Raw genomic sequence first — 26,841 nt, forward strand, 5'->3', positions numbered from 1 at the left:
GTTCTATCCTTCAATACACATACTAATCCCCACTATAACATCAAAATATTTAATTGGATGGGATTCACCCAATAAAATAGGACTTATCCATTGAGAGTTTTAATGTGCAAATACTTTTTTTACTATAAGAAATTGAAGTTTTCTGATTCTTATCTCAATTGGGAGCTGTAACCAAGTCTTATCAAGTACATAGCTCTTAATTTTACTACTGTTACCTGTTACAATTGCATTTATAAAATTTTCCTTGATATTTATTTAAATATTAAGAAAAACAAGGGTGTGCAAATACATTTTGTATCCACTTTAATTTTTTTAAATTATCTTTAAAATTAGGGTGGGGCCTATACACAGATGGGGTTTATCCGCGAGTAAATAAGATATTCAGAATTAATTGTGGAAGCCTAACATTTTATCACGAGGACAATGTTTCCTTCCTCCAAATGATGTCTGGATTCCTCTGACTACAACACAAGCAATACATCCCTAAGACTGGAGACTTACTTGGACGAGTCCTGCAGAACAATTCTTGCTAATAGATACAACAGATTAGTTTCTGTTTTCCTGAAGGAGTAAGCCTACGTAGCTAAAAATAAAATAAAAAAATGTTTCTGCATCAGTAACATGGTGCATGTCACACTACAGCAAGACTGGAATTATATTTAGATGATGTTGTATTTGTTTAATTGTGAAATACGTGTTACATAACTTTCTTGAGATTTCTAAACATTTCCCACGTCCTTTGGAACATGTTGCAGCAGAGAAAAATAACGATCATTCCCCTGCACGTGCTGGTGTCATTTTGTCCGCAGTTTTGGATAGAGAACATAAGTCACTTTGCCAATACTAATCTCTGTGCTGCTGAACTAGACTGCAACTCACGCGTGAAAACGGACTCTCTAACATTTAGCTCACTGAAGTGGTCTGTAAGTTTCTGCTTGTAGTGTGTGAGTTTTGAGTTCTGTCCAAATCATATGTATGTTATGTATGTATGTATGTATGTATGTATGTATGTATGTATGTGTAGTGTGCAAAATGAGCGATAAATTGTGAGCCTGTCTGAACATTACTGTATATATTGGAATTTACAAAAATAAAGTTTATAATGAGGACCTCCTTAGTGTTAGGCCATGCAGATCGCAGACGGGTAGTACCTAGTTTAGATCCTGTTTTCTTAACATCTAAAATAGCATGAGAAGAATATGTTAAGACAATGGATTTCTGAAATTTGAAACTTCTGCATTTCAGTCCTATGCAGCTGAAATTTTTACCACACTTTGTAGGTCATATGGGTATGCATCATACAAGTTTTCCCTTTGCTACCTGAAGTAATTTTTAAGTTATTAATTTTATATTGTGTTAATGAACGTTGTATAAATATTGCTCTAGTTTTCATAATTCAAATGATTTTCCCTTAAAAAAATCCTATGTTATTTATACATAAATAAGAAAACTGACAATTGCTTTTTGCAATTAGAAGGCAAGTTTTGAAGAAAAAAAATGTTACATTGTAATTATTTTTTTTAACAATTAATGGCTACAGTATTTTAATTAGTGCAATGAAAATGATATGTCTATTAATTTATGACGCATTTATGAACATGTCTGCAAACTTTCAGGCCATTTTAAGAAAAACTTGATTCACTGGAGCATTTTGAAGTATAAAATGTGCTGAAAATCAGAAAGTGGAGAGAATGGCTGATAATAAAAACATGTTGCTATGTACCATTCACTTTAAGTTTAATTATAAGGGAATTAAAAGTGACATACAGTAGGGCTGAATAAACTATACGTTATGAAAGATGAATCGTTTAAACTATTTTTTTAGCAATATATGTTTCCCTGTTTTGATGATTTTTTTTTTTTCACTATTTCTATCTATTCGTACCCTTAATTCAATTTAATAAAATTTTCGCAAGAAACATTCAGAACTAGTTAAATGATCTTACATGTACTGAAGCCGTAGCTATGTGGCGTCTTCTACATGTATATGTATGTATTTATTCACACTGCAATGGGTATATAACCGGTGGCAGTGGTAACTAATCACACTCAATAATGACTATAATAAACTTATTAATTAAAAATACAATTTTAATAATAATACTAATAATTAATACTAACAATAATTTATAATAATAATAATAACAATAATAATAATAACAATAACAATGAACATCCTAAATTAAATGAAGCAATACCACTTAAAATAACATTTAAAATAAATCTAATTTCTATCTTAAACCTAAGTTCGAACTAAAACCCACGAGTATGATATGTTCATATCTGCACAAGTACCTTTCAAATTACACTCATTTCGCTGTCAACTCACTCACTGCACTGGAACTACGACACATTTCAGTGATTCTATCCTGATTTCACTAACACTTCAAAAACATTTCACTGTTCAAATAATTTGCACTGCCACTATAAACTATGAAGCTTCACTGACAGGAACACGTTTCACTTACACAACACACTTCACTGACACAACATAATTCTTCACTGATACAACACTTCAATAACAACATATTAATTACACCCTTTAAATACTGTGTATAATTACCGTCTATTAGTAAAGTCCTTAAGCCTATTTTTAAATACATTTTTGGTTGTTGGTAAAGCCTTTAGTAAGTCTGCAGGTAAAGCATTCCAGTCCCTGATAGTACGATTGAGAAAAGAAAACTTTCCAGTGTCCGTTCTCTGTGTCCGTCCAATTTATATGAGTGGTCGTTCGTTGAAGAGTAATTTGGCGGCTGCAACCTATTTTTTATTTCTCTCCAGGCAGGCTCACCTCTGTATGTTTTGAACAGTGCGCATAATCGAATTCGCGTTCTCCTGTCCTTGAGTGTGTCCCATTTTAATGGTGAATTTTTCCGACAACATTTCTTGTAAGACATTTTAAATGTTACTGTTTAACATTCAACACTTGAGAGCCCGTTTTTTTAATCTTTTCCAGTGTTTTAATATGTTCTAGTCTGTAAGGATCCCAACATGCAGCACCATATTCCATTCCTGGACGAACTAGTGATTTATATGCAATGAGGGGAAGGGAATAAATTAGAAAGGAAAGTAGAGGCTAACAAGCATAAATAAGATAATTTTAATGGTTTCCCGATGTTATCGTTCTTGTTCCCCACAGAAATTATCATTGACAATATTTATTAAAGAAGTCACAAACTTGTGATAAATAATGGATGAAACATATGTGAGGGGATAATAAATGTTGGAAGTGGAAGCATATGAAAACACAAAGAAGTACAGCTGAAAAGTGATGTGTGTAGAAAATTTGGTTATGGTTCATAATGAAGTGATGCTTCAGAAACATTGTGTTGCTCTCCACAACAGTGTTGTCACCACAGATAATAATGAAGTCCACAGATAATAATGAAGAGCAAAATAGATTCTCAAAGTGAAGGAAAATTATCCATGTGGGAAACTATTGCATCAGGACTGGATCGATGCAGTGAAACGACAGGCGGACTGATGATGAAGCCGGGGAAAAAATAGCATGAAGTATGGGACTATCCGGGACCGAAAAAAGCAAATGAAAAGGGCGTGAAAACTATGATTATGGAAACAATGCAATGAGATTCCAACTGTTCTTCTAATGGCCCTTCTTTGGGATGCTGGAGCCCATTTGGACCATTGTAGATCATTTTGCACTGTCCAGGGGTTACCACATGGAGGTGATCTACTTTACCCTCAGATTCCACTGACATCTTTCAGCCTTGCCTTTTTGTGTTACCAGGAATGCTGTGCCCACTGCATCTCGTCCAACAGAGGGAATGAGAAGAAACGTGTCTTCAGAGGAGAATAGGAAAGTGGCAGCTGATTCCTCCAAATGCTATCTGAATCAGAAACGTCGGCCTCACACTTGCATCATGTGCAGCAAGAAGTTTCTGAACGCAGGCACTTTGAAGCTGCACTACAAGCTGCATTCCAGAGAGCGCGAGCACAAGTGCAGGCTGTGTGGTAAGGTGCTCAGCGACTCCTACAAACTGTACTCGCACATGGAGACGCATTCCGAATATCTACGTTCGTCGCTCAGTAGAGGCAAGTTCCCGGTAGAGAAACAGCTGACATGCGACACTTGCAACGGCGCGGAGAAGCCATACCGGTGTGAACTGTGCGCCGTGTACTTCGGCAGCGTGGACGCGCGCGAGATGCACGTCAGAGTCCACGGACAGGAGAAGCCTCACCGGTGCGTGCTGTGCGACAGGACCTTCACCGAGGAGCAGTTCATCCAGCACTTGCGCCTGCACTGCAACGAGTACACGCACGTCTGCAGGAAGTGCAACGAAAACTTCTCCAGCCTGGCTTCGTTGAAAACTCACTCACGAGTTCACATGAATGAGCAAACTCAAATCAACGTGTTGTAATGTGCGCGTGCTCCAGGAAAACTTGTGTGGAATCATATGCAGAAACATATCTTATGAATGTCCTTAAAGAAAATGTGCTTCATTGTGTGAACCGTGATGGTGAAGGCAGTGGGATGGAATTTTTTTCATTTCATTTATTGTATTCCATAAATCTTACATTAGCATAAGATCTGGAACAAGTGAGTCAAGAGCAACTCAAGATGTTGGTTCAAGGATTTCACAAGGTAAGAATTCATCACATCTGATTCCTGCCTTGAGATCACTTTTCAAGTGGTCTTTTTATTTAAATTTGTTTTAGAAGTGGTTCATGTCTATTCCTTGAATATGCATCGAGTTTATCTGTTTTGGTTGGTATAACTCGCAGATATGGACCTGATTATTTTCAGTCGCGTTACGTAGCTCTGTTAGTTTTTTTCTGAAAAGTAATGACCACAAACACTACATCTCGATATGGACTCTTGCTCCGTCTTATTGAAAATATCCGTAGATTTTTTTCTCTTTTGCAAGCTGTTGGAAGAAATTCGTAATATTTTTTTGTATAGTCCCCCAATCGGATCTCTGGGTAGGGACTACTTTAATGGTACAGAATGGTGTGGTCCTCCAGACATCCTGGGGGTTGTGTGTGAATGAAGTAGCCACCAAAACGTTAAAATATTGTGTTCACTTAAATCGGCTACAACTTGCCATTTTCACTCCAATATAAAATGAGTACCATTAAGGTAAAATTATCTGGAGGTAAAATAGTCCCCCAGTCGGATCTCTGGGCGGTGACTACTTTAATGGTACAGAATCAACTAAACATCTTACAATGGAATGCTGGCGGTATAACAGTTAATTCCCGATTTACCACGAAAGTCGTCTGTAGCTGCATTTAGATTGGCAACAGGCCATGATTGTTTGGCCAAACACCTGCATAGAATTGGAATATATCAGTCCCCTAACTGCCCATTGTGCAACTCAAACCAAGAAATGGATTCGGAACACCTCAAAATCTGTGCTTCAGTGGCTGGTCATGATAATATCTTTGAAAAATATTGGAGTGCAAGAGGTCAAATGACTTTATTGTCAAACGCCTGGCATTAGAAAACAACAACAACATATATTTTTGTACACCAGCAACATAAAGTCTCTGTTAGTGAAAATCGCCCACAATATACCTGAATACATATTGTAGAGGTGCCGTAAGATAGTACCATGCCAACTAAAACATATTATGGCAGCATAACTTGAGCCATAATAGTATATATATATATAAATCTTCCTCAACTTGGTGAGGTTGACAAAGAATGTTAAACAGTAACATTTAAAATGACATTAAAAATGTCTTACAAGAAATTTGTTTACAAGAAACTGCAATTTGCTGTAGATAATATTTCACATAATGAAAATTTATAAAATACAGATAAAAAAAATGGACTGAGAAAATTCAACTGTAATTTGAATTGAAATATAAATGTCGCCGTAAAATCTGCAGAGAACCCTTCAAGCTATAATAAGAAATTTCCTTAATTGTTGTTCTTGGGACTCCGAATTTATGACAATGACACGAATTGTTTTGTTATGGTCCCTCTAGCACCCACCATTAATCTGATGACTTCTATATCCCCGAGTTTATATGATGTTTTGTAATAAGGGATAGTGGGTTCATAAATTCTAGTTTTCCCTAGGTTAACCTCCTCAGGTTGATTCTGATGCGTCTTGAATCTGATGGTCAGTTCCAGAATACAACCTTTTGTCTCTACAGGTTTAAATGTTATCATATCAATATGCCGATGACTTCCAGTATCCGCTATTCCATGGACTTCTTCATAGGTAGTGTAGCCATTGGACTGAAGGCATGTTGCGATTACAGACCTGATCTTGTGACGTCTGCTGTTACGAAGAGTTTCGCCAAATGGGCATGAACCCAAGACATGAGCCAAAATTTCAACCTCACTGTGGCATCGCCTACAGTGGTTATTGTCTTGAATAGCGCGTTCAGCAGCAACATTACCGGTCATCTTTAGCACATCTCTCCACTCGGAGCTAGAAAGGCCTGTGTGATGTCTGACCAGCTGTTTGCGGAGTGAAGTCTTGATATAAGCTGACCCCTTTACCTTTCTGTGGCAGTTGACACCATTTATTAAATTCTTCAAAGCGCAAAATTTTCCTGAGTTTCCTTGAGTCAATTAGGCCTCTTTTGTTCTTAATGGTGTCTGGGGAGATCAAATTGTTATCCAAAGGTAACTTGCCGAGGTTAGTTTTCAGTTCACTCTCTAAATGTCTTGTGTTGGCAATATACTGATTATATACATTACTTGATTATTTTACGAGGTTTTATCAACTTCTATGGCCATATGGCATCTAAACAGATGAAGATGATAATGTTAGCGAGATAAGTCCAAGGTCCAGCTCCAAAAGTTACCCAGCATTTGCTCCGAATAAGTTGAGGAAAAACTCCGGAATAAACCTCAACCAGGTAACTTACCTCAACCAGGATTTGAACCCGGACCCGCTCGTTTCACGGTTAGGCAGACTAACCGTTACTTCACAGATTATGATGATGCATTTCATGGCGTCAGTCAATGTTATGGAACGAATGAAGCGAATGCAATATCTGTTTAACATTATAAATGTGTTTCATACTGTTTTTGTATGATGCATTTATAGGGAAGTAATATATTAAATTTGTAATGATCGGTAGTTTGATATCATGGTCTATGAAGAAAGAGGTTGCTATGGCAACAGTGGTGTATTGAATATTATAGCATGGCAAATCGTTTCATAATGTTAACTTTGTGGCACATGACGGTTTAGTTTTTAGTTTTTAATACAATACCTGTACATACTCTCCCTGGTAGAACTCTTGGCTCAACCCGTTGCAGAAGATGCGACGAGCAAGAAACGCTTCCTCACGTCTTGGGTTTCTGCCGTCATGGAGAATTGCTCTGAATCAACAGACATAATATGGTTCGTTCTCTCATCGCAGCTTCAATCCGTCAGAATGCTCCGTATGAGGTTTATGAGGAGGTTGGTTGCGTCTCTTCTGATGGCTCTATTAGACGGGCTGATATCATCATAATTGATCGGCAGAAGGATAAGGATGTCATTCTTGATCCCACAATCCGTTTGAGATGCATGAGCAACAGCCACAAGAGGTGTGTCGTGAAAAACAAGTCATATATGAGCCTTGTTGTCAGCATCTTGGAGCACAATACCACGTCACACATTGGACAGTTTTTGGGCTCATGTTTGGTGCCCGTGGCATGATCCCACGTGAAACTTTAAATCAACTTAAACAATATAAAATTTCTGATGCAACGATTGATGCCATAGGATCTCACGCGTTAAAATCATCCTTAGCTATAATTAGTAATCATTTGTATCCAACAAAATTTTTATTGTAAATGATTTCCTACGTTTTCTTATCTTAATGTTTTTTCTTTTTCTTTCCAAGTGTCACAAAATTGTTTTGTTTACTTATTATTCTTTATGAATTGATTAGTAGGCCGATCTATCGAATCCTTATTTAGGGCGGCTTTTGTTTCTACAAATAATCTATCTGGTAATATTTAATGGCTCTGGTACAGTAATGTGGCATATTATGCACGATTTTCACTAAGAAAGACTGTTTATAATGCTGAAGTAACTACAAAAAAAGTTTGTATTACGTCGTGCTTTAATATTCAATACATCATTGTTACCATAACAACCCCTTTCTCATAGACCATTATGTCAAACTATCAGTCATTATAAATTTGATGTGTTATTTCTTTATGAATTGATTTTTCATAATATTGTCATACAAAAATTAACGTATGAAATAAGTTTGTAATGTTTTAGAGTCATTGCACTAGTCAATTTCCCAAACACGCAATGAAGCATAACATCATAAACTAGTTTCATAATATATTATTAAAATACGTTTGGAATTCACGGTATCATGAAAAGAAATGTCGGCCCAGTTATTCTCGTACGACTGATTGCACACCAATCATCATGCTGTGCGACTAGAAGCAGAACTGCAGTGTCTGGTGTTAGGCTTAGCTGTGCATCAATATGAACTCTACGCACATGGTACACTGTTTCCTTATAAGGCTGTAGTTTACCTTTCCAAGTCTTGATATGCCAGCCTGTTGTTCTCCACTATAGCATATGCAGTGCAATTATTCTTCGGTTACAACGTGATACATGCATCTTTATGTTTAAAAATGAACTGCTTTCACTTTTTCCACTAAATTCTGAATTCTTGAATCTTATGGTTGTTGAATGCCAGGGTAATAGGACGACACTTCTTATATAATTCATAGTGATCTGCCGGTCCTTCACTGCAAACCCAACATTCTCCAATTTTCCCTCTTTTCTGCCTTCTCTTAGTCTCTGCATGATTACGGTCCATGTATCTTAATGTTGTGTATTGTCTTTTTTCTTCTCCCATTCACCATTCCTTTCAGTGCATTCTTCAATAGGCAGTTTCTTCTCTTTTTCCTCTTCCTGATCAGTTTCAGCATAATTCTTTCTTCACCCACTCTTTCCAACACAGCTTCATTTCTTATTGTCTGTCCACTTCACACTCTCCTTTCTTCTCCATATCCATATTTCAAATGCTTCCCCTAGTTTGCCTTCACTCTGTCACGCATCTGACCGTGAAACCAGGTGGCCCGGGTTCGAATCCCGGTCGGGGCAAGTTACCTGGTTGAGGTTTTTTCCAGGGTTTTCTCTCAATCCAATATGAGCAAATGCTGGGTAACTTTCGGTGCTGGACCCGGACTCATTTCACGGCAATATCATCTTCATCTCATTCAGACGCTAAATAACCTGAGATGTTGATAAAGCGTCGTAGAATAACCCAATAAAAAAAAATTCACTCTTTCAAGTCACTTCTCGTGTTTTCTTCGTACTATAGAGTAATAAAAGAGTATCTGAGGCGCAACAGCCGGCTCCTGGCCTCACATCCACATGCCTGAGCAGAGGTGAACGATCATCCAACCAGAATGAGGTATCGCGTGATTAGCACAAGAACAACTGAAATAAATCTCGCCATCAGGGTTATGTCTTCCCATTTTGAAGTGGGGCTTCCTTGCTTTCTAAACCCTTCTGGTTTGTGTTTTAGGAAATCAGCATTTTGGCGTATAGTAGAAAGAAATACTTTATTATTTCTTTTGAGGTTCCATTTTTTGTTTGTTTTGGGTTCATTGTTTAGTTATTATAGGGCAAGTACTCAAAACGAAGGCCATGCTGGTGAACCGAAATTAGAGTTGCTTCATACTGCCATTTCTTTAATTAACGACGCTGTATCAACTGCTAGGTTATTTACTGTCAATGGAATTGGTGATAGTGAGATGTGGCCGAAGATTCGGCATGGGTTTACTTTTTTCCGCCATTTTCATTTTTTTTATTTGGTTATTTTATGACGCAGTATCGACATCTCAGGTTATTCAGCATCTGAATGAAATGAAGGTGATATAATGTCGGTGAAATGAGTCTGTGGACCAGCACCGATAGTTACCTAGCATTTGATCATATTGGGTTCAGGGTAAACCTCGGAAAAACCTGAATCAGGTGACGCCCCGACTGGGATTCGAACCCAGGCCACCTGGTTTTGCGGTCAGACGCGCTAACCATTACTCCAGAGATCTGAACCATTTCATTTATTGTATTCCTAGATCTTGCATTACCATTGAAACTTTGAGACGTGAAACAAGTCAAGATTTTACAAGATTACAATTTTTTGGCGAGATGAAGTGATATTTGCCTTACAGTTGGAGAAGACCTCGGAAGAAACCGAAATGGGAATCGAACCCACTCTCAAGTGCAGCTCTCGATCAGCAGGCAAATGCTGTACAGTCCGAGCTAAGCTGGTGATTATGCATTGCTGAATTCAGTCCTTATCTGTTTCAGGTGCTGGCTGATATGTACTTCTGTTAGGCAGTACATCTCACTTGACGATATGTGTCAGAGGAAGAACAATTGTTTGTATGCATCTGAAGTCTGACTAGTGTAATATGTAGCTAGTCAGCAATGTATGCAATGGAGGGGGAAAGGAACTGGACACCCTACCCATTATCTCCTGCCTTAGTTGTCTCATGAGTGATGCCTTATGGTGTCACTTATGAGGTTGTCGTCGGACACTAAAGTTTAATATTAATTAAAATGGTGTATAGGCCTACTTACAGAATTATTTTAGAGAAAGCTAAAATCGTGGAACATATTCTCTGCAGACGACATTATACACTGTCCAATTTGCAGTAGAAGTATTATTTTTTTTTAATTATTTAATAACGCTGTATCAGCTAGGTTATTTAACGACACTGTGTCAACTGGAATTGGTGATAGCGACATGAGACTGAGGATTCGTCATAGATTACCTGACATTCTTCTTACAGTTGGGAAAAACCTGGAAAAAGATCCAACCAAGTAATCAGCCCAAGCGGGAATCGAACCCGTGCCTGAGGGCAAATTCGAATCAGCAGACAAGTGCCTTAGCCGACTGAGCTATGCCGGTGGCTCAGGTGTTTTTTGGAGCATCCCTAAGCGTTGAATGCAAGGAGGCTTTCGTGTCAGTTGTGCTGCTCCACCCTGCATCAAGTTCACCTCTGCCATGCAGCTGTGAATGAATTAGAAGCCATCAGCCATCATCACTCCAGTGTTATGCAAACACAAGGGGTGGCTAGTTTGTGAAATGATGGCTTTGTCCACCACATAATCCAACTGCTCTTTATTTTTGAACTTGGGTCTGTTTGTCGTAAGCCATGGCTGTCCTTGACGAATGAGATAAATTCAGAATCGAAAATTGGTATGAGGCCGTTGTCAGACAAGAGCCTTTTGTAACATATGAAGAGACTTCGCACTATAATATGAACAAAGGATAAACAGTGACGATGTAAATACATAGGTTGGATAAAAAGTAATGGCAACACTGCTGTCACGTGACGATGGTGCGTTCGAGAGCTGCCAGCTGTGTGGACATGAACAAGGACTGCTAGATGAGTTAGTGCAGGCAGCGGCGACAGTACTCCATCAATCTACTGCAGTGTGTAGAACGTTCACTTTCATAGGAATAGTGCGAGCGCCCTAAGACCATCCTTACAAAACTAGAGCAACGTTCCTGGATCAAAATTGAAATGGCACGAGGTCATAGTGCACAAGAATGTTTTCAGGGACTGCGTGAAGCATGTGGCGATGCAGCGTTGCCATATCGCACAGTTGCACGATGGGTTAAAGCGTTTCGGGAAGGCCTTGTTGCACCGGTACCAAAGGGAAGGTGACGACTTTCTTGGACGAATCGTCGCTATGGACGAAACCTGGACTCGCTCGTATGAACCAAACTTGAAACGCCAATCAAATGAATGGAAGCATCCCGGTTCTCCTCGTCCAAAGAAAGTGCGCCCTGCACAAAGTGCTGTGAAGGAGATGTTCATTGTGGCGTATGACATTGATGGGTAATACTGCACCACGCTGTACCTCCAAGGCAGACGGAAAACGCGGACTACTGAAACATCCAACGTACTCACCCGATATGATCCATGCGATTACGATCTTTTCACCAAAGTGAAAGAACCACTGCGAGGGACCCGGTACAATACCAGAGATGAACTTATCCGTGCTTTAGGGCGGTCAGTATGGAACATCAACAAAGATGGATGCGCTGATGGTGTACGACGCCTTCCAAACATTTGGCAAAAGGTAATAAATAAGGGGGGCGACTATATAGAAGGTACGTAAATGTTGTACCCCTGTGAATAAAGCCATGTCAGAAATATCGAACTGTTGCCATTACTTTTTATCCAACCCAAGTATTACAACTTCGACAACAGAAAATAGTCAGTCGTGTTGTCTATAATAATGAATCCTATAATTATAACAAGAGAGAACTGACAGAACAAGCCCTGTCTGTGGAACAGAGAGCTGCTAGGCAGGGTATCTTATGGAGCATCTGGCATTCTTTATTTAAACAAATACAAAGAAGCTGTAAACATTACACTTGAATTCTCAGTTTATTAACTTGGTCTCTTCATTCATAGCCCACTTACGAGACTGGTTACCAGAGAACGGATTTTTAGGTGCTGAAAAATGTAAAATATTTATTTTTATGTACTGAAAATATAAATTTATTTATAAAAAGAAGTAAAAAAAATTATTAATCGCTTTGAACTGCAACCCTATGTCAGAAAATTCAATTTTACAGGAGAGTGAAGAAACATTTTAATGTCTGGCATCAGAGAATCTCTTCTTGTGAAGCTTGTATCCATCCTTTGACCTAAGTTGTGTTTGTGGAAGATCCGGGAAAATTTTTTTGATGAGAATGAAGTGAAATGTCACTTTGTTCAATTTTTTTTTACATGTGAGGTACCTATTCAACCATCATCGATATTTTGATTCATTATTACTTAAACTAATTTTATAATTATGTAAAGTAAGTACTGTTACTTACCAATTGTGACGAGACATTGACGGGGGACAATACTTTGTTGTTGCTGCAGATTTTGCATGCTTACCATCACAAGACAATGTCGGTTATCGTGGAACAATGCATGATGTCTGGAGAAGGCCCAAGAAGGTGCTTTGCATATTACAGCAAAGGAATGGTGTTAAGACACAATTTCATTACAGTCTTCACTTTTCAGAATTTCGGCAACTTTACTCATAGTACTAAATCCATAATTTTTAATACACTTTAGAGTTTATTTTCTTATAGCTCCTGCTTTGAGATCTTTGAGTTAATTTTTCTCTCAGTAATAAGCACTTCGTTTAGTGCCTTAGTTAACACTGTGTTTACTTTAATTTATGTACTTGGAATTTTAAAAAATTTAATTCTGAAAATTAAGAAATATGTATATAAAAGAACGAATAATGTTTATAGTCAAATGATCAATTAAAGGCTACCCCAAACAGACGTGATACAGAAAGCATCGTGATAGCATTACAATTTTTAGTAGACATTCGAACCTTCAGGGGGGCAGACTGTAATTCTGACCATTATTTGGTAATTGGAGAACTAAGAGAAAGACTATCAGTAGCCAAGCGAGTAGAGCAACAAGTTAATATTAGAAGATTCAATATTCCGAAATTAAAGGACGAGGAAATTAACCAACATTATCAGGTAGAAATTTCAAATAGGTTTGCCATATTAGCAAGTTCCGACGAAGTTGAGAAAGAGATGTTAATAGCGTGTGGGAAAATATCCGAGATAATATCAAAATCAGGGGCGTATTTTGCGGGCTACCGGGGCTACCGGCGGTAGCCCAAGGAAATTACAAAAGAAAAAGTTTATAATATAACATAATGTAATAATTTTGTATTATTAGTTTTACCATAGTAATTAAAATTAAAGTAATTGTTAGATATATTTTGTGTAATAATAGGGTCAGCGGTAGCCCAAACCCTTTAACAAGTATACGGCACTGATCAAAATTGCAGCTGAGCAGAGCATAGGTTATTATGAAACTAAGAAAAAGAAACCGTGGTTTGATGAAGATTGTTGCATGGTAGTAGAAAGAAGGAAACAGGCAAAATTGAAATCCTTACAGGATCCAGTTGAGGCCAATAGAGATAATTATTTCAATATAAGACGGGAAGCAAATCGTACGCTTAGGAATAAAAAGAGAGGTTACTTGAAGGAAAAACTGAATGAGGTAGAAACAGTAAAAATAAAAACATTAGAGATTTATATAAGGGCATAAAGGAATTCAAGAATGGATATCAGGCAAGGGTAAATGTGTTCAAGGATGAGAATGGTGACTTGCTTGCAGATGCTCATTTGATCCTGAACAGATGGAAAAATTATTTTGGACAACTACTAAATATACATAGGCCAAATAGAAATGATCGGGACGAAATTGAAATACAAACTGCTGAGCCATTTATACCCGAACCCACACTTTCTGAAGTCGAAATTGCGATAGAAAATCTGAAAAATTATAAGTCTCCAGGTATCGATCAAATTTCAGCAGAATTAATACAAGAGGGTGGAAGTGCATTATATAGCGAAATTTATAAGCTTGTACTTGCAATTTGGGAAAAGGAAATTGTACCAGAACAATGGAAGGAGTCCATAATCGTACCTATTTTTAAGAAGGGGGACAAGACTAACTGTAGTAACTTTCGAGGAATATCACTTTTGTTGACGTCGTACAATATTTCGTCCAATATTCTTTTGAGAAGATTATCTAGATGAAATTATTGGGGATAGGAAAGTCCAGGATAACAGAGAGGGTTTGGAAGTGAACGGGTTACATCAGCTACTTGTCTATGCGGATGATGTGAATATGTTAGGAGAAAATCCACAAACGATTAGGGAAAACACGGGAATTTTACTGGAGCCAGTAAAGAGATAGGTTTGGAAGTAAGTCCCGAGAAGACAAAGTATATGATTATGTCTCGTGACAAGAATATTATACGAAATGGAAATACAGTATAAAAATTGGAAATTTATCCTTTGAGGAGGTGGAAAAATTCAAATACCTGGGAGGAACAGTAACAAATATAAATGGTACTCGGTAGGAAATTAAACACAGAATAAATATGGGAAATGCCTGTTATTATATGGCTGAGAAGATTTTATCATCCGGTCTGCTGTCAAAAAATCTGAAAGAATTTATAAAACAGTTATATTACCGGTTGTTCTTTATGGTTGTGAAACTTGGACTCTCACTTTGAGAGAGGAACAGAGGTTAAGGGTGTTTGAGAATAAGGTGCTTAGGAAAATATTTGGGGCTAAGAGGGATGAAGTTACAGGAGAATAGAGAAAGTTACACAACACAGAACTGCACGCATTGTATTCTTCACCTGACATAATTAGGAACATTAAATCCAGACGTTTGAGATGGGCAGGGCATGTAACACATATGGGCGAATCCAGAAATGCATATAGAGTGTTAGTTGGGAGGCCGGAGGGAAAAAGATCTTTAGGGAGGCCGAGACGTAGATAGGAGGATAATATTGAAATGGATTTGAGGGTGGTGGGATATGATGATAGAGACTGGATTAATCTTGCTCGGGATAGGGACCGATGGCGGGCTTATGTGAGGGCGGCAATGAACCTCCAGGTTCCTTAAAAGCCAGTAAGTAAGTAAGTGGTTTGTTTAAACCATGTTGTTATGGTAACAGGGCAACATTAAAGAGCACGAATAAAGTCCACAGCCAAATCCTACATGAAGCTGAAGTTAACTGTGATTAACACAGCCATCTTGTTGCACAACATCGCAAAATCTTCTAAACTTCTTGCTCACGGTTATATTCTTATTGTTTCAAACATACTTCTGTTATTTTCAGGAGAATTTTGTTTCTCTTTTCTTTTTGATTTGAAGGCATTGCATGAACTTTGATAACTATGTATTTAAACTTAACTTTCATTAAATTGAAAATGGGTTTATTGAACATTATTTATACAAATGCGACTTTTATATATTTTCTTTAATTCCTGCTGAATTATTAATGGTTTTGTTCAGTGCTGTTTCTCCTCCAACAAAAATTCTGGACCTATTTTTATATTTATTATTTATTTTAACCAGTAGCAGCTGTGAGGTGAAGTGCTCCTAAGGAAGTAATTTGAAGTATTCCATTACTTGGATTGTAACATGTGTCATGAGCTGCCACTGGTCGTAATTGTAAGGTACCTGTCAGTCTGCAGGGGGCAGTTGTGTTGCAGAGCTTGTAGCTTAATAAATACTTTAAGAATTTAGTTATTAGTTTTAAATTGAAAACTACAAAGTTCTTATTATCAGTAGGTAGTTATAACTGAATTCTTAAGTGATATGCATAATAAATTCCTTTAATTAGTAATCGTGTATAGTATATATATTTTAGATTTTTCTTAATTCCTTACTTTTACACATGAAAAAAAGAACATCACAATGTAAAGAAAGAAATTTGCTCCATGAGAGTTATGAAATATCTCCTATGTAAATGTAATCTTTAATTTTGAATACTTGTATTAAAGCATGAACTTTCAGATGTTAATGGTTTGGTGTAATTATAAAAAATAACTTCAACTCAATGTGTTGTCATTATTTATTTTAAAAATTCCCACAATTCCTGTTAGTTGAGAAAAAAATATGTGAATGCATGTTTTTTTAGAATCTTCCTTGCATTAACCCTGCTCTTCTCTGTATGGCCAGCTTCATATCCCATCTCTTCCTCTACCTGACTGTGTGCATGGTAAGAGAAGTGCCTGACTTTGAACACATGCTCTGACAACATTGTGTAAGTCGTGGAGTGTGTTTGTGTGATACAGAAGAACTGGTGGCTATGCCTGCCTCCATTGTATTGTATTGTATTTATTAACATTCCATGGTATTCATACATTGCTTCACAGCTAGAATATGGACTATTATAAAGTCTTAATTTATAGTCACAGTCTAGATGAAATATATACAGAAGAGATTTACAATATAGTCTACTAGTACAACACAAAGTTTTTAGTATCAATTTCATGAAGTGTTATTGAATGTCCTGAATTCACCTACAGAATAGAAGGCGTGAGAAATTATGTACTTCTTTAATTTGGCCCTAAATAATTTTATGTTTTGAGTTTCATTTTTTATATCGATAGGGAGGCTATTAAAAATTTTTACTGCCATATAATGCACTCCTTTTTGATAGCACGATAGACTTGCTGATGGAGTATGAAAGTCATTTTTTGACGTGTATTTATGCTATGAACTGTTGAATTAGTTACAAAGTTTTCACGATTACATACGAGGAAGACTATTAATGAAAAGATATACTGACAAGCCATGGGCATTATTTGTACTTTTTTTAAAATAGTCCTACACGATTCCCTAGCAATGCGGCGAATATTGATTCTGAGAAAAAGCTCTGCTTTTGATCTTGAAGTGAGAGCCAAGTGTGTGCTCAGGCACTTTCTTTCCTCTGCATGAACTGTAATTAGAGTTTGTTTTCACATTGTACCAAAACATGCTGTAATTGATGAAAATATAGTTTTAGCACTTCTGTGTACCGATGTTACAGTTACAATAACAAAGAAAGAAATTTCCATTATAGATATTCCTGTCTAAATAAAACTGATATCATTTCATCCTTCAACGTTAATATTTTTTGTAGCAGTTACATTCTTCTTGTTATTGGTTCGATTTGATAGATACTTGTACTTCTTATTTCAGTTGCAACTGTTAGCTCAAAGTGCCTCACTACTAGACCAGGACTCGAGTTCAGACACTAGCTGTGGATGTGCCTTCTCCAAGCATGGCCATGTACTAGCAGCTTGAACAGAGGTGTGCAACTTAACTTCTCATAACACGAAATCACTAAGTAATGTCCACATTACGGCACACAAAATCATTAAATTTGTTATGAATTACTGCCACCGGGTGCTTGCCCACTTGCAATGTAAATAAATACATACATACATACTACTTTATATATATTTCACGCTAATTTGATCATTCAGTAGTTGCGAAATCTGTCAAAGTGCCATTCTATAAGAGTAGCAACATCTGAGAAACAGAGGAGAGAGCTTATGAGTCGGACAGTGCTGTTCTCTTGTTTCATAAATTTCCAAGCTTGCTCATTTGCAAACATGGCACTGATTAAACTATTTTATTTTTCTGAATATAGGATATAGGGATTTAACATTGCCATAAGACCTATGTGTAAAAACAATGAACAAATAACTTAATCAGTGGGTCATGTCTAGAAATTAGCAGGCTTTGTAAAATAAAAGAACATCATTTATGGTTGCCAAGACAAAGTCTGATGTTTTCTTCTCTCTGAATACATGTATCCTACATAAAATGGAGATCTACAGTGAAACGGAAAAGGCAAGGAAGTAATATAAGGCCGGCAACCTAATTGCATAATCGAACAGGTTCGCCAGAGGTCGTCCATGACTTGAGAACTAACGGTATCTCTGTATACGCTGTGAAAGTGTGTGGGAGGCATAGAGGTAGTGTTTCAAGCTTTCATGACCACTAGAATCACCATGCCCCAACTTTTACCCCTAAGGAAGATCTGGTAATCAATTTGCTAGGAGACAGAGTCGAACCTTGGGACAGTTCTGGAAATAAAAAAAAAATCTGCACTGTATCAGGGATACACTGACTTATAAAATACATCACCCACTTTCGGGAGTGAAACTACCGTACAGTTTGCATTGGTTTGAGTGTTTTATTTTTGTTTTGGTTTAGAAGTGGAGAGTAAATAATGAAGTGCATGTAATTACCTCTTCATATGAAGTGACATTCCGAAATTACTCCCAGCTACATTTTTTTTTTGTTATGTTCATTCAAAGTATATCGTACGTGTATATTACCATGACTACAAATCAAACAAGTGGTCGCACAGGTTTCGCTGGTCACGATGCCAAGATATTACTGAGAGAGACTGTGTTGCATGGCTAAGTTTATACGCAACTTATGCACCCTGTAACGAGAGGAGTTGGCATCACTGCGCCTGCTTACACAAGTTACGGTAGGCCTACCTACTAATAACATTAGTATTCGGCTGTGGCGCATAGTGCTGTTACAGAAGCATTTGAAATTCTGCTGTCGCACTAAGGATCTCAGACCGGGTGTTCATTCTAGATGCGAACAAGAATTATTTCACGCCAGATATACCGGTACCTAATTACTTGTCAGCCCGGTTTGTTCAGTTGCTATAGCGCTGGCTGGCCTTTATGTCCGAGGTTGCGGGTTTGATCCCGGGGCAGGTCGATGGCATTTCAATGTGCTTAACTGCAACAAGCTCGTGTCAGTAGATTTACTGGCATGTAAAAGAACTCCTGCGGGACAAAATTCCGGCACACCGGCGACGCTGATATAACCTTGGAAGTTGCGAGCGTCGTTAAATTATACATAACATTTTAACCTAATTACTTAAATAAATGCGCGCAATGTGAAAAATAGTATTTTTCTGCGCCGAATGCAGTCTCCCTTGCTGCACAGCATGAAGTGGTGTCTGACATAAGGACCGTTACAGGAATTACAGTTCTGGAAGTTTTGACGAGATATATCTCGCTTCCACCCAGGACCTTCCAGCCTGTCGCTACACCGATTAGTTATCAGAGTTCCTAATAGATGTCGGTTTGAAGGTGCAAAATTCGTAATATGTGGAGACAACCGCCATCTGGATTGCATATATTACAATCGAGACGGCGGTGGTGGAGACGTAAACACAGATTGCGTTTTGCTCCCACCTCATGTTCACATTGTGCGCTTTTCTTCATAAAGAGGAAACAAAAATATCGCGACGGAAGGGTTTCTGTCCTGATCTGTGTTGTATCTGTTAATAGATTCTTCACGTTTCCAGTATTAGAATATGGATGAGTATTTGGAGTATGTATCCCATGTAGTGGTAAGTGATATAATTAGGGTACAGAACTGTGAATAACTATTTGCGAAATTCAATTGTCTTTCTTGTACGACAAATTTGTTTGGTTATGTGTAGAGACCGATACAAGGTTAAACGAGCGTTGAGGGACTTCCGCCGATTTTGGAATTAGACCGACACCGACCCACTTAGGTTAATTTCAATTAAGAAACACGCCAAACGAATTATCTTTGCACCAAAAACGGATGCTCCCTGGACCAAATGATCGTATTTTATAATTATTTGAATGCAGCAGAAGTCAGAGAAGTCGGCGGAAGTCCCTCAACGCTCGTTTCATCCTATATTTAATATGCTACGAAGTAAAAGACAATAAATCTGCACAATTAAACAATTTTCAGTATCATGAAATTCTTATCATGCATCTGTCCACTCGTTAGTTCACTGCTCCGGATAATAAGGTTCTCTTTTACTTGGCCTCTTCCTGAAATTAGCTAATTGTCCTCTTTCTGTTGCAGACTGCCTTGCACAGGTTTGCTGCAGTCAGGGTCGTCATGGGCAACGAGTCGTGCGATCTGGACTCGTGCATCTCGGCCTTGGTGTACGCATACCTGCTCCACAGCGAGGTCGAACCCAGCACGGCTGTTATTCCACTGCTCAACATCCTGCAGAGGGAGCTGCTTCTGAGGACAGAAGTCACATATTTCCTCAGGAAGAACGGCATACCGTTAGATCGTCTTGTCTTCCGGTTGAGTCTGTGTGGAGGCTCGCCATTGTGTAGCTTTCTGATGTCTGCACATGTGAGCTAAAGAAATTCCTAGCATAAACAATTCATAATTGAGTACAAGATATGAGTATGGAGAAATTTTAGTAATTCTGTTTTCAACTATTTCTCTTAATATATATTATTTAATGTACCGAAGTACATATGATATTTCCATGCAGATATTCTGCGTCATCATACGATGAAAGAATAATGGAACGGAGAAAAATTCTCTCCGGCGCTGGGATTTGAACCCGGGTTTTCAGCTCTACGTGCTGATGCTTTATCCACTAAGCTACACCGGATACCACCCCAGCGTCGGAGAGAATTTTTCTCCATTCCATTACTCTTTCATCGTATGATGACGCAGAATATCTGCATGGAAATATCATATGTACTTCGGTACATTAAAATAATATATATGATATGCGTAAATCACTTCGTGATTTAAGACGGCGCTTATTCCGTCGGATCCCAGCCACCTAGTCACTCATAACAAGTGCACCTCAGCACATGTGTGGACTTCAGTCCTTCGTTCATAGACATCTATGACGTAGTGCAGAGGGCAGCCACTAGAGGGAACTCACCGACGCCCGGGTGGTATCCGGTGTGGCTTAGTGGATAAAGCATCAGCACGTAGAGCTGAAAACCCGGGTTCAAATCCCGGCGCCGGAGAGAATTTTTCTCCGTTCCATTACTCTTTCATCGTATTTCTCTTAAGGTTATTAGACAGTGACCGTAATACAAAAGTAGTGAACTCCTTTTTCTTTTAAGAAAAACAGCTGAGACCAATGGAGGAGAAAGTGTGTGCTTATAAATCCCTTGAGATATAATCTAATTTTGTAGGATAACTAAGTACTACTATATGTACTGAATTTGATTACCCTGGTTCCTCATAAGTATTAAACGCTGGTTTATTTGCTCTAACTGAACTGTGCAGTCATTAGTTGTAACACTGTACTATGTGAATAATTTCGAAGGAAAACATTGTTCCGGGGCCGGCTATTGAAACGTACCAACACTCTACCAACTGGTACGTTTAACCTGACCCCGGAACAGTTTTTCCCTCGAAATTATTCAAATCAACTCTACAGGGAGTTACACCTGAAAGCTTGATTTGCACTGCACTGTGTGTTTATAAAATGATCAGAGCGTTTCCTTCAGATAATCACACTTGTATCATCTACAAATGAGATTATTTGGGACAAGTTGTTCATGGTTGACGCTAATGGTACAAAGGACATCTATGCAGAGCGTAAAACTGTTCGCTGTTAATATAGTCCACTGTTCAGAAACAGCTTGGAACACACAATGAAAAACTAGTACAGTATTAATTGAAGCAAAAAATTGGTTTTGTGTTTATTTTAATACTAGCCGTACCCGTGCGCTCCGCTGCACCCGTTAGAAATAAATATAAAGTAATTACATAATTAAAATAGGATGTTTGATCCAGGGAACATTCGTGTTTGACAGAAGGATAAATCGTTTAATATGTTACTTAATTTAAATTTTATTTAAATAATTACAATGCGGTCATTTTGGTCCAGAGAGCAATCATTTGGTGCAATGACAATTTCTTTAACATGTTTCTTAATTGTTATTACATGCAACCATAGTTTAATGAAGATTGACATATCATTTAGTTTTATGTGTATACTTTATATTACTTGCTATATGTTTCAGAAGTTACTGTACTAACATTGTAGAATTATGTCCATCTAGAGAAACTACACTTTCCAATGGTAAAATAATAATTAAACAATTAGCTTCCGATATTATTTCATACAAACAGAGAAACATTCCCTGTAGGCTATGTTTAATAGCTTTCGATTGTTGTCCATGGCCCATTATAGACGAAGTCATTTGTTTTTATTTCAGTACAGTGCCTTAGATGGCGTCATTGTAATTTTAAAACTCATTTATCTCATTAAATATCAGTCCTATCAAAATTTTGTATGGAATAAAACTTATCGGAAATTATTTTTAAAGAAACGTTTGTTATGTAACTTTTTCATGAAAATTAATAATAAGGGAGATATTTCGATTTATTTAATTCAAGCCCCCTTATAACCCTCCTTTTAAATAAAGTATTTTGAATGCCATATAGCCTAAAATCTAAGTTACAACGAACTTAATTTATATTCCAATTTTCATATAAATCGGTTCAGCCATTATCGCGTGAAAAGGTAACAAACATCCAGACAGACAGACAGACATACAAACAAAAATTTCAGAAAAGCGATTTTCGGTTTCTGGATGGTTAATTATACATCTTAACACCAATTATTTTTGGAAAATAAAAAATTACCAGAAAAACTTTGGCTACAGATTTATTATTAGTATAGATGTGATAAAATGTGCATGGTATTCATTTATTGTATGCAGACCACATGCGTGTGGTAAATACATTGTATTCTTTTTACATTCAGGAACAAAATAGACTGTCAGGTATTTAAAGCCACACATTTATTTCTGATGAGAAATTTTATTAAAAGTTCTTTCATTGACTCTTTGTGGATAGATTCAGATGGTTTGAAATAATCTGTTATTTCCTGTGAAGGAAGGGAACGTGTTAATGTGGTTCACTTCTGATTGCAGTGACACGATAGAGCTGAGGAGTCTGCTGGAGTCAGGCCAGCTGCAGCTGACGCTGGTGGATCACCACGTGTTGTCCTCAGAGACCGAGGGCCTGTGTGGAGCCATTGTTGAGGTTGTTGACCACCACCCGCAGGATCCGGCATGGCGCTGGACAGAGCAGAATGTGATCCTAGCCACGGTGGGGTCGTGCGCCACTCTGGTTGCGAACCAAGTGTTGACACGCCGCCCACATCTGCTGGATGTGCAGGCAGCTGCGCTGCTCTATGGTGAGTGAGTTCAACAAGGTAACAGACTGAAATAGCCTTGGTTCAAAGCCAGCTCAAGGAAGTAATATGCATCCACTCAGCATGATGTGTTGAGGTCCAGACGGCAAGGGAACTCTGCCTCCCTCCATATGTCAATGACATCACCATTATTGCTTTGACTTCATGACTGCACCTTGCTGTAGCTTATCCATCTTTGTCTTATGAAATGGAGATCCTGTGGATCTCTAAGAGGGCTTCACATATATTGCTATTATAGATCTTGCCTTTATTATTATTTTTTTTATTTTATCCACTTATTAATTGTCAAATATATGTACAGTGAAACCTGTTCAAGACGGAAGTGACATGGTCCTAATTTTTTTTCCGTTGTGGGCAGATTTCCGTGTTATTCAGGTGTGAAATTAAAATGGAATATTTTATCATTTGCATAAATGAAAAACAAAATGGCATGCCGCAAATTGTAGGAATTACAAAATATTCCGTTTAACACTACTGACATTAAATCAGCTTCCTGTCACTTATTTAATTGGTGAATGATCTTGATGAAAATCTCATTTCGTGTATAAATTGTATCGTAACTCACTCATTAAACACTGTAAAGTTTATTAATTACACTAAATTTAATATCTAACACTATGCTATAATACTGTAGTGTATATCACAGCACATTATTTAATTGGACTAGGAGCCTACAAGCCTTGAACTGGATTATCTAATTTCTTTGCCAGTTCAAGGGTTTTCTTTGCAGAATAGGTCCAGAAAATTGCACGATCTTTGAAAGGGCAAGAACAATCCACTCCTACAACAGTTCATTTATTTCTATGTAACCAGATGTTTTCTGTTTCCTTTTATGTCACCATTATTGACCGCAAGCCACTCACTCATGATACGGCCTTTATTTTTGAAAGTGTCAAGTTACACATGAGCTTTCCATTCATAAATTTCAACATTATTTTCCATACTCTTCGTTTCTCATTTTCCTCGATAACTTTTACTTCATCGATTAATGATAGTACAACATTTTTACGCAACTTTTTTTTTATCACGAAATCGCTAATACACTTGCGTTCTACCCAGCTACGACAGTATACAGGGGTGAAGCACTAAACATCTTTGAAGGGACTCGTCTGCCTAGGCAATAGGGTAATAAAATTTATGACCATCAGGCCAACACACACTCGCACCCTCAAAAATTTTACAAAGAAAACTTGTTTTTATTTTAGTGACCTACTAGTATTTCGTACATTCCTTGAAAGCACATACTGTTTGAAAATATAGTTCACATTAAAGTAGTGTGTCCAAAATATTATTTCCGTTTTGAACAATAGCAGACAGTTTCCGTTTCTGCGTTGGACAATTTCCGTTTTATTCAGGAAAAATTACACATAATACATATGAATTTCACCGGGTCCAATAAATTGTTCCGAAATAGACAGGATTCCGGATTATTCAGGTTCTAATTTGAACAGGTTTCACTGTATTTATACTTTAATAATTGTTTCTGTATTTACATATTTTTTTCATTTGTATTTATCCGTTTGCGAATGTGTTTATATTTTACAATATATATTTTATATTCGTTTACTTATTTATGTAAGTGCGTATTTATTGTATTTTGCTCACGAATTTCTACACATGTATGTACTTATCCTTGCAATTGAGTGCTTGTTCAAGTGTATATTGCTTATTATATCTACAATAAATTGAGCTACAATCAAGATACAGGGTTAGAATTAATAGTTCAGCTGTTGCAGTTGACCTACCAGTGGTAGCTGTGCCCAACAGTTAAATAATGGATGACTTACTTATTTAGTTTATATACAAAGTGTTCCAAAACTAACCCACAATTGCAATTGAGGACCGTTTTTCCAAAAACTTGCTAACTGCAAAATTTGCAAAGTTGAGATTTTGATGGATTCGTTAACATAAGGCAGGCCTCTACATGATGTTCAAGGCGGCTTAGTGAAATTGGGTTATTTCTCTTCATTGTAGTGTGTCAAAGTGTGATCGTTTTTCCAAAACTTGCTTTCTGCTATAAGTGAGAGTTACAGCAAAATTTTTACTACAGGTGTTTTGTCTCTCCTGTAAAATTTAGTTTCTTTCAGTTAGCAAGTTTTGCAAAAATGGTCCAATTAAAATTGAATAGGGAGTTTTCAACAAAAAGTTCAGATGCGTCAAACCTTCTTTACCAAGGAGTCCACACCTGTAGAATAATGGCCAGCGCGTCTGGCCGCGAAACCAGGTGGCCCGGATTCGATTCCCAGTCGGGGCAAGTTACCTGGTTGAGGTTTTTTCAGGGGTTTTCCCTCAACTCAATACGAGCAAATGCTGGGTAACTTTCGATGCTGGACCCCGGACTCATTTCACTGGCATTATCACTTTCATCTCATTCAGACGCTAAATAACCAGAGATGTTGATACAGCGTCGTAAAATAACCCAATAAAATAAATTTACAAAGGAATATTTTTGCGACTATTGTCCGAGTTATGACGTCATCGAGAACATTTGTAAATGACACCCTATAGGTTTTTTTTTTATTTTTTTTTATATCATCTGAAACAGCAAATTATTATGTAATACTTCATTTTGTTTTATACAGAATATGGAAACAATTTTATTCTTGAAACATTTTGTTAGTCCCTGTGTTCTGAAAACAGTTTTATTGACGAAATCAGAATAACACAGGATGTTCTTACCAGGAAATAATCTTTTTATGTCTTTGAAATTTCCATGTTCTCTGAATTTCGCTTCTATTCTACTCACAGCTGACTGAGAAATAGGTAACCGATTTTTTTTTTTTTTTTTTTTTTTTTTTTTTTTTTTTTTTTTTTTTTTTTTTTTCCATAGATCTTACATGAGCAATGAAGCTTTAAGATGTGGAACATGTCAACATTTTACAATATTACAATTACAATTTTTACAAATTTTTATAGTTTTACAATTTAGTAATTTTCTACAATTTTTACAATTTTGTACAATTTTTTACATTTTTTTACATTTTTTTACATTTTTTTACATTTTGGCGAGATGTAGTGAGATGAGATGAGGTCCGAGGATTCGCCAAAATATTACCCGGCATTTGCCTTTTCGGTGGGGGAAACCTCGGAAAAACCCAACCAGGTAATCAAATCAAAGGGGGTAATCAAATCAAAGGGGTTGATGTCAAGGACTCGCCATAGACCATCCGGCTTCAGTCCCACGGCTGGGGAAAACCTCCGAAGAAACCAAAGTCCAAAGGGGGGGTCCAACCCAAGCCCGAACGCAGCTCCGGATCAGCAGCCCAGCGAGTCTGTCGACTGACCAACATCGATGGCTCTACTAAAAGTATACAATGCATAGCCAATCAGATTATTAAATTTACAAACGCAAACGATCATTCATAAGTTGAGCTATATTATAATACAAAACAATTTAATTAAATTTAAGGCATAAACAATTCAACCAGTTATGATATACAGAAATTGATAATACATATCATGCAAACTACTTCAAATTACAAACACAAACAATTTATCAGTAGAGCTATATAGATTACTATTCAATTTAAAGCATATACAATTCATCGGCCAA

At 37.3% G+C, this 26,841-nt stretch overlaps 2 protein-coding genes across 10 annotated transcripts in view; both read left to right on the forward strand.

The window, feature by feature from the left end:
• Nucleotides 1–12,339, forward strand: part of LOC138691905 (zinc finger and SCAN domain-containing protein 21-like) — a 39,517-nt gene extending 27,178 nt beyond the window's left edge. For 5 of the 6 annotated variants that reach the window (XM_069814504.1, XM_069814499.1, XM_069814502.1 and 2 more), the window contains exons 8-9: nt 3,749–4,603; nt 10,260–12,339. In XM_069814504.1, coding sequence (XP_069670605.1) covers nt 3,749–4,379 — 631 coding nt within the window. In that variant the 3' untranslated portion in view covers nt 4,380–4,603; nt 10,260–12,339. The remainder of the gene's footprint in view (nt 1–3,748; nt 4,604–10,259) is intronic. The other variant, XM_069814505.1, reaches the window with a different exon arrangement.
• Nucleotides 12,340–17,484: 5,145 nt separating this feature from the next.
• Nucleotides 17,485–26,841, forward strand: part of LOC138691906 (exopolyphosphatase PRUNE1-like) — a 29,372-nt gene continuing 20,015 nt past the window's right edge. The window contains exons 1-3 of one of the 4 annotated variants that reach the window (XM_069814509.1): nt 17,485–17,593; nt 20,162–20,391; nt 23,005–23,270. In XM_069814509.1, coding sequence (XP_069670610.1) covers nt 20,198–20,391; nt 23,005–23,270 — 460 coding nt within the window. In that variant the 5' untranslated portion in view covers nt 17,485–17,593; nt 20,162–20,197. Of the gene's footprint in view, nt 17,594–19,474; nt 19,671–20,161; nt 20,397–23,004; nt 23,271–26,841 lie in introns of those variants that run through there. The other 3 variants (XM_069814507.1, XM_069814506.1, XM_069814508.1) reach the window with 3 other exon arrangements.

This window comes from Periplaneta americana, chromosome 16, assembly GCF_040183065.1.
Source record: "Periplaneta americana isolate PAMFEO1 chromosome 16, P.americana_PAMFEO1_priV1, whole genome shotgun sequence".
Lineage (NCBI taxonomy): Eukaryota > Metazoa > Arthropoda > Insecta > Blattodea > Blattidae > Periplaneta > Periplaneta americana.